Source organism: Lycorma delicatula, chromosome 2, assembly GCF_047948215.1.
Source record: "Lycorma delicatula isolate Av1 chromosome 2, ASM4794821v1, whole genome shotgun sequence".
In the NCBI taxonomy this organism is placed as follows: Eukaryota; Metazoa; Arthropoda; class Insecta; order Hemiptera; family Fulgoridae; genus Lycorma; species Lycorma delicatula.
In genome coordinates this window covers 204,886,703-204,899,223 of record NC_134456.1, presented here as the reverse complement: position 1 = coordinate 204,899,223, position 12,521 = coordinate 204,886,703, and the positions used below count along the sequence as shown (strand labels likewise).

Sequence of the window (12,521 nt, the reverse complement as noted above, 5' to 3'; positions counted from 1 at the left end):
TATGCTAATTTGTTTCTTTGATAGTAATGGCATTGTCTACAAGGAGTTTTGGGCTTAGGACAGACTGTAAATCAATATCTTTACTGAGAAATTCTTGAAAGACTTTGGAAAAGAGTTGTCCATGTGAAACCAAGCAACTGTATACTGCATCATGACACTACATTCTCAATGATTTTTTGGCAAAGAAAAACATTCCTGTAGTTCCTCAACTACCTTATTCACCTGAGTTAAGTCCCTGTGACTTTTTCCTTTCCCAGACTTTAAAAAAACACCATTTTGGAACAGTAGAAAACATTAAAAAAATGCAATCGACCATCTGAAGGACATTCCGGTTTCCGAAAACACTGCTATGAAGAGTGGGAAAACTGTTTGAAGTGAAGTGTTGTGTGGCTTCTCAAGGGAACTACTATTTTGAAGATAGAGTCCATGTATAAATTGGATTGTAAATAAAAAGTTTTTCTGAACCAGTCTCATTATGTTATTTACAAATCTCGTATTTAGCAGATATTTTCCAACCATGCTTAAACGGTAAGTTCCACTGTTATGGAAAGAAAGTTACATCAGCACAATCTACAAGAAAGAAGATAGAAACGACTGTTCAAACTACCAGGATATCAGTGTAATATCTTTGCAAAGGCTGTGTAGATGGATATTGGTCAGTAAGCTAGAAGAAGAAATTTGCATTGACAAAATTCAAATTAGATTTTGCTGAGGGAGATCATGTATGAAAATGTATTTGCTATAAAACAGATAATGGAGAAATGCCTATGGAATAGAGTTGAACTTACTATTTTTCAATCTAAAGTAGGCTTTTGATAGTGTTTCATGGGAAATGTTATTGGAATCTCTTGAAGAGCAGATGGTAAATCTTTTGCTAATAAACTCTCTAAAAAATCTATACAGAGAGTCAAAATATTGTGTGAACATAGGTACAAATTATTCTGATTATTTCAATTTAAGTAACTGGGCGAGACAAGGATACCCTTTGTCCTCTTGTTCTTTTTTAAGGTTTTATAAATTATAATCTTAAGAACTGAATAAAGAAATGCTATAAGATGGGGGATTCAAATTGGGGATGATAGAATATGTACTGTCCTGTTTGTTGAGGACCAGGTTGCATTGGCTGAAGACCAATATTATGTAGAATATATGACTTTGGAAGTTGATTGAGGAGTATGACAAGAGCAAAACACATGGTCATTGGTGGTGAAGAAAAGGAGATTAGTACAGAGAAAGAGATAATAAAGATGGTTCAAAAATATAAATATCTTGATATGATTTTGACATCTGATGGGAGACCAGATATCTTGGAAAAGTTGGTAAAGAAAGATTGATTACTAAAATTTTGCATCCAGTTTTGTGGCATGATCAAATGTCAAAAAACACAAAAGAGGATATCCAGTTCCTTTGTTGAAAATTTATCCACTTATGGAGCAGAACTGTGGACTCCAGTCCAAACTGAAAAGTAAAATGATGGCAGTGGAGATGAGTTTTTGGAGGAGGAGTTGTCAGCTGATCATTTCAGAATGATGTTATCTTGAGGAGGTTGAACAGAACATTTTTAGTAGCTGACAACATTGAAGAGCCACATTACTCACCTGATGTAGTCATGTAAGATGAATGAAGGAAAGTAGAATACCTTTGAAAGTCTGGTCATGGATTCCAGCTGAATTAGGACTCCAACATGAAGAAGGGACATCCCAGACGATAATGGATAAATAATGGAATTGTGGAGGCCATGGGTAGGAAGGCCTAGTGAACGATGTTATGTTTGACAGAGGAAAATGGAATTTTGGGATTGCGATAAATGGCCTTGTGCTGTAAATGAAAGCCACAAAATAAGTATATTAAATTTCTAGTGAAATTCGAGTGGTATTATTCAAAAAATTTTGAATAATATAATAATAAATAAATTTTGAATAATATTTTGGTGCTATAATATACTATCAGCATGTTTTTTAAAGCATTTGTTAGAGATTTAGGTGGATCGAGGAGTTGGTAAATAAACTTGTTTATATTAATTTTATTTTAAACTGTATTTTGTGTCTAGGGTTCTGAATTAATTTAATGTTACCATAGGCACCGCTGAATAATATGTTTTGATTTATTGGTGAATTAAGATTATCAACCCAAGGTAAAGGTGAATACAGTATGAAATATTCAAGATATACACCATGTACTGCAGAGGTACAACAGAAATTAATTGAGAAGTTTCAAAAGAGTGTAGGTGTTGTACCTGAAAAAACAAAAAAAAACAAAAATTGATGAGATACTGTGTTATGCTCTTATATTGTCTAGTAAGTATCTTAGTCTGCTAATGGATTTGTGCACTGCCTTATAACAAATTAGATGCAGGTAGAATTTTTGCCCCTAAGCAACGTGGAAAAATCTTTTTTCTGTAAATCTATTTTTATCATGATTCTAATTTTAAAAAAATACAATCCAACAAAACATAATAAAAATGAAAATGTTGAAACTTTTCAAAACTGTTTTAGTTTTTATTACAGATAATGTAAATTTACACATTTTTTCCTTCACTGTTTTTTCTTTTATTGAAGATTATAAATATAGGAATAACTTCATGTTATAAAATGTAATTTTAATTTGCTTTATTTTATTTTTCTTCCTTCTGGTATAATTTTGTTTTTTGTAAGAATGATTTAGTTATTATTGTGTCTATAATAATAACTAATATTAATAATTTAATATTTAATTATTATAGTGTCTGTAGTCATGGCAGTTAATTGTTTTTATTTGGTTCCTTTTACTGTCAGTAGGCATACTGTATTTGTTAATTTTTTATTTATTCTTGAGACAATTAAATTTTCTTTTCTATTCTGTTTTTCATGAAAGTATTTTGTCTATACTAAATGATCCTAAAATCTCTAAAACAGATATAAAACATATATTTACATTATTAAAAAAAGATCATAAATTTGAATTTAAAAAAAAATTATTAATTGGTATAAAAAATGAAGAAGAGGCTGGCCTTGGCACGTTCAATGGCAATACATAAAACTATTAAATATAGTGTGCCACTGTCAAACATATTATATTGCCATCAATCTTTTTGTAGTAGATTCAGTTTTTTCAGACAAAAAATCTCCCAAGTAATTATTATAATACAAAAACTTCATAGTGAAAAAAAAAAATCACTGGCATGAGAAATTAGTTTTTTAGTATTAAACTAAATTAACTTAGAATGAGAAAAAACAAAAATGATTTTATTGCCAGATTCTGCATCTAGGCATCTAGCCATACTGTGAAGAGTCTCATTATATCAGTCTTATTGTATAGGCTGTGTATACAATACTTTTAAGTGGTTCATAGTGATCTGTATTATGCCTCAACTTACATTCTACTCTTCACTGTTGTATACTTCCATGTTTTTTATGATTGTATTGTAATATTTACACTCATTTTCTTGGACTTCAAGTTTGAATATAAATTTCCATATTTATTAAAGTATGTGCACAGTTACACATTTAGCATATTTTTCAGGATATATAATGCAAGAATACAATACGCTTTTTATATATAGATTACAGAATGCACATATAATTATCCATTCATTTTATTAATATTGTTCCTTGGTGTCATAAAAAGGACTCTCAGAGTCCACTGCACAATATTTATTTCAAGGCTTATAAGCAAAACTATATTGATTTGTTTGTTTCATGTCTTTACCTTAATTACAGTTGGTGATATGAAATATTCCAGTTTCTCTCAAAATTGTTGTAACTATTCTCAAGAGTAACAATTATCATATACCAAAAAACTTGCTAAGGACAGTGAGGAATGAGGAGGTTTGCTTTCTTCACTGAACTAAATGTTGTCTGCATGACAATCACACTCAAGTAGTTACATTCAGCCCTTCAAGTCACACTTTGTTCATTGTAAGGACTGGCTATCTCTTATATGAATTGATAATTACTCTCGAAGAGAGTAATTCTAATTTCTACATGTCATATTACATGTCCATAAGAAAGATATTAACTAGAGTGTAAACCAGAAAATTTATATATCTCTTTCTGTTGTGAAACAATCCATTCTATTCACTCCCTCAGATTAGTAGGTAAACGAAAGTATAGATAGATTATAAATACCCTTAAGCATAGACACAGTCATCTCTCAGACTGACCTTTCATCTACATTATCCATTAAAATCATAATTTTTAATTTATTACACCAACATAGTCAAGAAAATAAATGCAGAAAAAAAGTAACTATCCAATGTATTAACGAATAAAGTTATATATTACAGATTATATAATCTTACAAAAACCATTTTTCATTTATCAATTAAAATTAGGACTAATATTTTTACTTCAGTTATTTGAAATTAATTTCACAATGTTGCATGTGTAATATACAAACATAACACATTCGTTTCAAAGAAAACTAAACATTACTGCTGAACAAATCAAACATTTAATATTAAAACCTCAACAGTTTGTGCCTGTAATTATTCACAACTTTTTCATTTAGGTAGCTTATTACTACATCCCTATCAAATGTACTTTTAAAAATTAGAATACATTCTCCTAAAATGAGACAGAGCTAAAAAAGTAGAAGTCTTTGTTTACTCCAGCGTTACACAGTACACATGTCTGATTACCCTCCTTTTTGTCAAAGGAATAATTTAAGTTATTGCCCTTGAATGTTCAGCTATTTGATCTTGAGCCCTAAATGTGGTCCTCATAAAACCTAAAATATTACTGTTTGAAAGATATGCAGTGCCATGCAAATATCTTTCACCCCTTTAGTGGTAACATGTCTAACAACAAAGTTATCTACCATTGATGCATGTGATCTTATAGATTCCTTATGAATATATCTAATAATTAAATTAGCAAGTAATTGAGAAAGAAGTAATATTATTACAAATTACTTTGTTTTAGTAGTATTATATCTTAACATATATTAAGCTTAGCATTATAATAATAACATTAACGGAACAAGTTTAGATTTGAAAGTTAATTTTTTTGTTTTTTTCTTTTACATTTTACCCACAGATGGCTGTGAACTATGAATATTTTAATGTTGTGTTTTCTATTATTTCACTAGACAAAAAAAACTGTGTAAAAACATTCTGAGTAACATTATTTGTATGCAATTAAGAAATATTTAATATTGTATATATGTTATTGCTGTTAAGAATAAAACAGTTTTTATTTCTTTATGTATCTTCATTAAAGGTTTTTCCTGTGAAATTTGTAGTATAATCTCTTAATTTTCTAGTTATTACATTATAACTTTAAGGATACTAGCCATGCTTTCTATTTTTAAGTTATAGATTGAATATATGTTGTACAATCTCTATTAATACCAATTCAGGGTTATTAGTAATAACCCAAGTACATTTTAATAATAATTGAAGATTTGCTTATAATAATATCTATCTAGTGATTGTGTTTATGTAGAATCCTGTTGTGTTATAATTCATTATGTAAAAGGCATCTTAGTATTAAATGACAATTTTATAGGAGAGTAGAAAATATCAGTTTTAAGATAATGGTTGTACATTTTTCAATCTTAGATGTTGTAAAATAGCATCTTGGTTCATTCAGCTTGCATTTCATAAATTTTCAATTCTTTAACAATTTAAACCAATTTTTTTTTCTTCTCTGAATGTTTCATAAAGAAAAATAATTTTTATAAAATTAAAATAAACTATTACATTTTTCTCATTAGTCAATGTTAAGTTTTTAGAGCTAGGGTGGACTGTATTGATTGTTGGATGAACGAATGAAACAATATTCTTCTAGGATAGTTGAATTTAATTTGTAAAAGATGCTAAATAACATACTAGATAACTAAACCACATAACTCACATTAGACAAAGAAATACATGACTGCGCTAGACGGGATTCTTTACTCAAATGAACATATGAACTGGCTTGCAGGCCAGCGCTAATATAAACTAGAGAGCAGCACCAGCTGGCTCAAACTAGCAATGGAACATACTGGCCACCAATTATAATTTCATAAATTATAATTCTAAAATACAAAAGTAATATGCAAAATGAAAAAGTAATATATGAAAATAATCAACATAAAAATCTTGAAAGTACATAAGAATTTGAAGCTACTTTAAGTACAAATTCCAATATTGCCATAGCAAAAAACTACAAAAACAAATAAAATTAAAAAATAAATAAATACATGAAAATAGAAGTTAAAGAAATTTCATTCATTACACTCAGCATCACTTAGGTTATTACAAACATTTGAATTTGGAAGAATAATTAATCTATTAATAGTTCTTTTTACAATTGTATTGTTAGTTTATACATCAGTTACTCTAACTAAGGATTAGTAGATCGAGTATGCCGCCCACTATGATGGATAAGTATTGGACCCGCATAGTCAACACCAGTTGACTGGAATGGTCTGGAAATTGTGACTTTTTCTTTTGGCAGTCATCCAAGTAACTGACTGAGGCTGAGCTCTAAAACGACAACATATCAAACACTTATCAATGACAGAACGAATTATGATTGTAGAATTGACAATCCAATATTTCTGTCTAAATGACAAATGCATTAATTGTTATCCTCTATGCGATAATCTTAAATGTTCATGCAAAATAATCAATCGAGTAAGATGACTATGAGGACTTAAAATTACAGGATATTAGCATTTAAAGACAAATTTGAAAAATTTAAAGGACCTCCAACGCGAAGAATACCATTTTGATCTAAAAATGGGTTAAGAGAAACTAATTCGTTTTTCTTCGATACAGCAGTATTTTTCTTTAAATCACTTAATTCCTTAGCAAAATACAATTCTTGAGTTTGACGAATAAGAATTTCCAACATGGAATTGATTTCTTCTGGTGAAAGATCTGACAATATACGATTATTTTTATTTTTTAAATTGTAAATGTAACGACAATATAAAAATATGTTTAATGTTAGTACAAATGAAGAAAATGGTTTTGAAATTCTGCAGTTTGTTGTTTTAAGAGAAGCTGAAAACACATTAGTTTTGCTAGGCTTCTTCTTTTCCTTGAGCGAATCAGGTGGGATCATAGAAACGATAGGCTGATTAAATGACCAGGCATTCTCATACGAATCTCCTAAAGTACAGTTTTCCTTACGAGGAAGAGATACAACAAATCTGCCTTGGTCATCACAAAAAGTATTTTCAACAAAATGTATTTTGCAGAAAGATTCCTTCTTAGTTGGTAAATGATCTTCCACCTCTTCAGATCTCCAGGATGACTATTTGAGAGGAAAGCTATTCATTACTAACAAAAAGTGCTATTGAATCTGAATTATTTGTCTGTTTAATAGGTTTAGTAGGTGACCAGTTTTAATAGGTTTATTTGACCAGAGACTATGAAACCAAGATGAGTTTCTTGAAGAATAGTATGATTAGAATTATGAGTTAACTGGACAGGCTTAAGCAAAGAAAGATAATACTGAGCTCGTAAAACATCAATTTGCCCAGCAACATTAAAATTAGGATTGGCAAAAAAAAGATGACAAGGAACTTCCCAGTCGGTTACCTCTAAAATCATTCGGTAACAAACCTGTAATCGATGGTAGTACATGAAATTTCAAGTTAAAATTGAAATTTCCATACCTAGAATTAATATTTAAATCAACACTTAACTTAGGCTGAGTAACAACATTACTAATACCTGATATGGGCATTAAGAATGGTTTGGTTTGAAGCCCAAGTTTAGCAGCAAACCCTTCAGTACAAAATGAAATTGAAGCAGAATCAAGTAAAACCCTAGCTGAATGAAATGACCTTGTTTATCCTCGATATTAACTAGAGCTGTAGCAAGTAAAACAGATTTGTTAGGTTCTGATTTTAAGGTAAAATATGAACTATTAGTCAGGGGAGCTTGATTCGGCTTGGAAGATTTATTTGCTGCCTCTTGCAGTGTTTTATCTATATCTAAATGAATCAATGTATGATGCTTACATGTGCATTTTTTACATTTACGATTGCTTGGGCAATCTTTTACGATATGCTGTTTACTTAAACAATTAAGACGTAATTTTTCCTGAAATAAAAATTTTTTCCTTTTATTAATATCATATTTTAAAAATGTATCACACTGATACAATTGATGGTTGCTAGTTTTACATAATGCACATATAAAATTATTAGAATTATTTACATAAAATGCAGTTTTATCAGAACAAGGTTTGGAAGAATCATATCTATTGCCGCTAAAGCATATATTAGATGGCTGTGCTTTTTCATTACCTTGAATTATATCGGTGGATTCAAGTAACTTATGCTTAGATTCTAAGAAAGAAAGTCGTTCTAAGTTTTGGAATTCATTATCTTCTAATGTTTCTTCCCAGTCTTTTGAAGTATTTAAATTTTGAGTAATTAAATGTATTGTAATAAATTCTAAATGACTAATATTTAGATTCTTTAATGCATTAATATTTGAATTAATTTGATCAATGAATTTGGATAAATTTGCAGAATTTTCCTGTTTTAATGGTTTTAGATTAATAATTTCTATAGCATGTTAAGCTGCAATTAGCCATTTGTCATAACAAGCTTTAAGTAATTTTATTGCAGTTTCATAATTTTCAGATGTCACTGAAAAATTATTTATTACATCTAGTGCATTACCCCTTACGAAATTTGTAAGTCTTTCAACATCAGATAGTTCCTTGCGGTTATGGACTGAACTATTAAAAAGATAAAAAACTTATGCCAAGCTCTCAAATCACCATGAAAGGGCTCAATTTAATGTACTTTGACTGGATTTGTTAACTATTTTATTTGAATCAATTACATCTAACTATTTGAAATGATTTTCTAGTTTTTTTACGTTTTAATTTAAGTTTATCAAAAATATTATCGTATTTGTCCCTATCCTCTTAAGTCTTCATCTGTTGCATCTTTGTGCAATTCTATTTCAGATTGAACTTCAAAAAGGTTTTTTTTTTTGTATTCTAACCACCTTATTAAATTTGATAGTGAACAGATCATAATCGTCTGATTTGGAATTTAAATTATCAGTGAAGGTAATTTCGCTATACAGATTTTTATAGTACCTCATTTCTTAATTAGATGTTTGAATTCCATTTTGACTTAAACTACGGTATTGATAGAGATAATATTAAATAAATTGATAAGAAATTAAATAAATGAAATAAATTGATATTTAAATTTATAATTATTAAATTATAAAATAATAATATTAAATTGTTTTCGATGATCAGAAGTTAAGTTGATAAGAATGCGTGTTGATTATGTTCTGGGTAGGCTTGTTGATAAAATAGTTATAATGTATACTCGATATGATGTCATCTGCTGACACTGACCTTGCTTGTGACTGTGATTGCATGTATGTAACCCATATAGTTTTAACACATTGAAGTTCACAAAAAATTATTATTATTGAAGACTGAACTATTATAATATTATTATTATTATTGAAGATTCACTGTTCCGTAAACTGCTTACCATACCATTATATTATTTGTTTCCCTCAAGTGCTTTCGGTTATTCTCCCATCTTCAGGAAGGATCATAATTTATGACTGAAATATATAAAAGTTCAAACTCACATATTTAAACTATATACATAAAAATTGATCATCATTTTGTAAAAGTTAAAGTCTTAAGTCGAAGTAATTACATCCATATTGTAACAGTACCACAATTGTTATGAACTGTAGATTGTGTAGTCAGTTTAGCCAACTTAATTATTATTGTTTATTACTTATATAAAATATAATCAAATTAAATTGTTTAATGTATTAATTTATGATTATTGTATATATGAAATTTTTTGATTAATTATTATAATAAAGTTAATAGTTAATAGTAAAAGTTAATAGTATTATAATAATTATTAGAGTAATCCAATATTTCCATGAATTTATTTGGATCATAATTATGTTTATTTTCCAAAATATGTTTAGCAAAATTTGAACGGTCTCTATATTTCTTTGTTATATAATTAATATCTTCCTTACTTCTAATTGAAAATTATCAATTGGTAATACCAATATATCGTAATTTTCAATCTTCACATTTTAAACTCTATACGCCCTGTCCATTTAAATGATATTTATTACCAATTATTAGGGTTTTAGTTGGGTCTCCATTATAAAAATGATTTACGATTTATTGTTAGATGTGTATGCTCTGTTTTTAAATTAAATGATTTATATATATTAACTAAATTTTCTATAATTTACATTATATTTCATTTTTACATAATTGCTTCCTGAGTTATTATGTTTTAATTTTATTTTTTCTCTTATATATAATTTATTTTTTAATTGAGGTATACATTATCTATTAAATTATTATATCCATTTGATGTGGCATGTATTAATTATTAATTCTATTGTGTTTGAGATATTTAAATGCTATTTCAAATTTAATACTGGATGTAGTTATTTTTACTTTAACTTATGTATGTAGACTTTAACTTTTACAAAATGGAAATAAACTGTTATACATATAATTTAAATATGTGAATTTTATATTTTTATATATTTCAGTCATAAATATAATTCATCCTGAAGATCACAGAATAGCCTAAAGCGCTTCAGGTAAATGAATAATATATTGGTAAGCAGTACCAACAGTACCATGTTAGAAAAACTTAATTAAAAAAAAAAATCAAATATTTACAATTGTAATTATATTTAATTCATCATGTAACAGAATAATGCTGTACATACATTAAATTAAATATATAGAAAAAGTAGTCGATAAATAAAACTAAATTTTTAAACTTCAAAATTATTTTTTCAAGTTTCCCATAGTTTTTTTAATAGTTTTCTTATTTCCCAACCAAGGAGTTCTTCGACCCTGAAACACAGAAATAGAATTTTTAACATAACAAAAGCCCTAAAAATGTTCAAAATAATAATTAGTATATTCAGTAATTACTATAAAAGGTGATAGCACCAGTCAGTAACTACAAGATACTCAAATATGATTACACTTCTTAAAATACAAGGGGCTCTTCCATAATTTCTAACTGCTAGATAAAAATAAAACAAAAATTGTTATGTCTGTAAGTTCCCTAATTGTCTAACCAATTCCCCACATATTTGCCACCCAAATTTAAGATTTGCAACAAGGTGCCTGCTTTTACAGATTCTTGTCAAAGAGCTCTGCCATCAAGGTAACCAGCCAGAACATTATTGTGAGAGACAATGACTATTGTCTCTCACAATTTAAACCAAATCTAGATTGCAGGAAGGATAGTTGAAAATTCCCCACTTAAAGCAATTTAGCATAAAGCACTGGGAGATGCTCACATGAAGCATTTGGCATAGTTTCAATTTTATGAGGATCATTTATGAGCATTCTGTGGTACTTGCTTTGATGACTTTCAAAACTTTTTAAATTTCAGTATCTAATATAATTGTGGAACTATATTTCACGAATTCTGCTGTCACCAAATTTTCTTGTCTCAAAACACTAATATCATATCTGTAATAGTGGCTACTAGAATCTTTTAGCCTAGTATGTTAAGTGTTCAACATAATTATTTTGATAGTTGAATCAGTGTGCACTTACTGTTTGGGCTGTCCTGACCTTATTACCAAATGCATGGTGCTATGTTCTTCAACTACAGAAATAAATAAGTTGGATGGTGGGATAAATACAGTTTCTGTATTTTATTGATTAGTGCTTAACCAGCAACAAACAAAATGGTTGGCAAATAAGTTGTAGGTTGCTGGTTACAACAACCAGTCAGTTTTCCTCTTCTAGAGAAACGGCAATTTCATCTCTTTAATTCATAAGCATGTTGCACGAATTTTGTACGTGATAATCATCTTGCCTTGCAATAAAATATTAATGCTGAATGTACTGCACCCATGTCATTACAAAGTGCAGAAAAGATTCTTGATTTTTTTTTTCGGTCATTTGACTGGTTTGATGCACTTTCCCAGATTTCCTATCTAGTGCCAGTCGTTTCATTTCAGTATACCTGCCATATCCTACATCCCTAACAATTTGTTTTACATAAGTCTGTCTCTTCTTTTAGTTATATTTTTTCCAAATGCTTCTTTCTTCATCAATTTACCACAACACCTCCTCATTGTCACTTTATCCACCAACCTGATTTTTGACATTCTCCAGTAGCACCACATTTCAAAAGCTCCTAATTTATTCTCAGATACTGCGATCATGCAAGTTTCATTTCCATATAAAACTATGCTTCTAACATATGCTTTCAAAAATGCTTTCCTGATGTTTAAATTAAGCTTTGATGTAAATAAATTACATTTCTGACAGAAAGCTAGTTTTGCCTGTGCTATTCAAAATTTTGAATCACTCCTGCTTCATCCATCTTTAGTAATTCTACTTCCCAAATAACAAGATTCTCCTGCCTCCATATTCTTTTCATTTCCTATTTTTATATTCAGTGATCGAACTACTTTATTTCTGTTACATTTCATTACTATCATTTTGCTCTTGTTTTGCTCTTATTTTCATATGATAGTTCTTGCGTAGGACTTTATTCCAGCCTACATTATCAAATGCCTTTTCTAAGTCTATAAATGCCAT

The 12,521-nt window shown here is 28.8% G+C and overlaps 1 protein-coding gene and 1 pseudogene across 1 annotated transcript in view; one reads left to right on the top strand and one right to left on the bottom strand.

The window, feature by feature from the left end:
- LOC142320041 (elongation factor G, mitochondrial-like) overlaps nucleotides 1-2,265 on the top strand; it is an 80,851-nt pseudogene extending 78,586 nt beyond the window's left edge.
- Nucleotides 2,266-10,623: 8,358 nt separating this feature from the next.
- Rrp6 (exosome component Rrp6) overlaps nucleotides 10,624-12,521 on the bottom strand; it is an 83,041-nt gene continuing 81,143 nt past the window's right edge. The window contains exon 18 of the mRNA XM_075357058.1: nucleotides 10,624-10,808. Coding sequence (XP_075213173.1) covers nucleotides 10,740-10,808 — 69 coding nt within the window. The 3' untranslated portion in view covers nucleotides 10,624-10,739. The remainder of the gene's footprint in view (nucleotides 10,809-12,521) is intronic.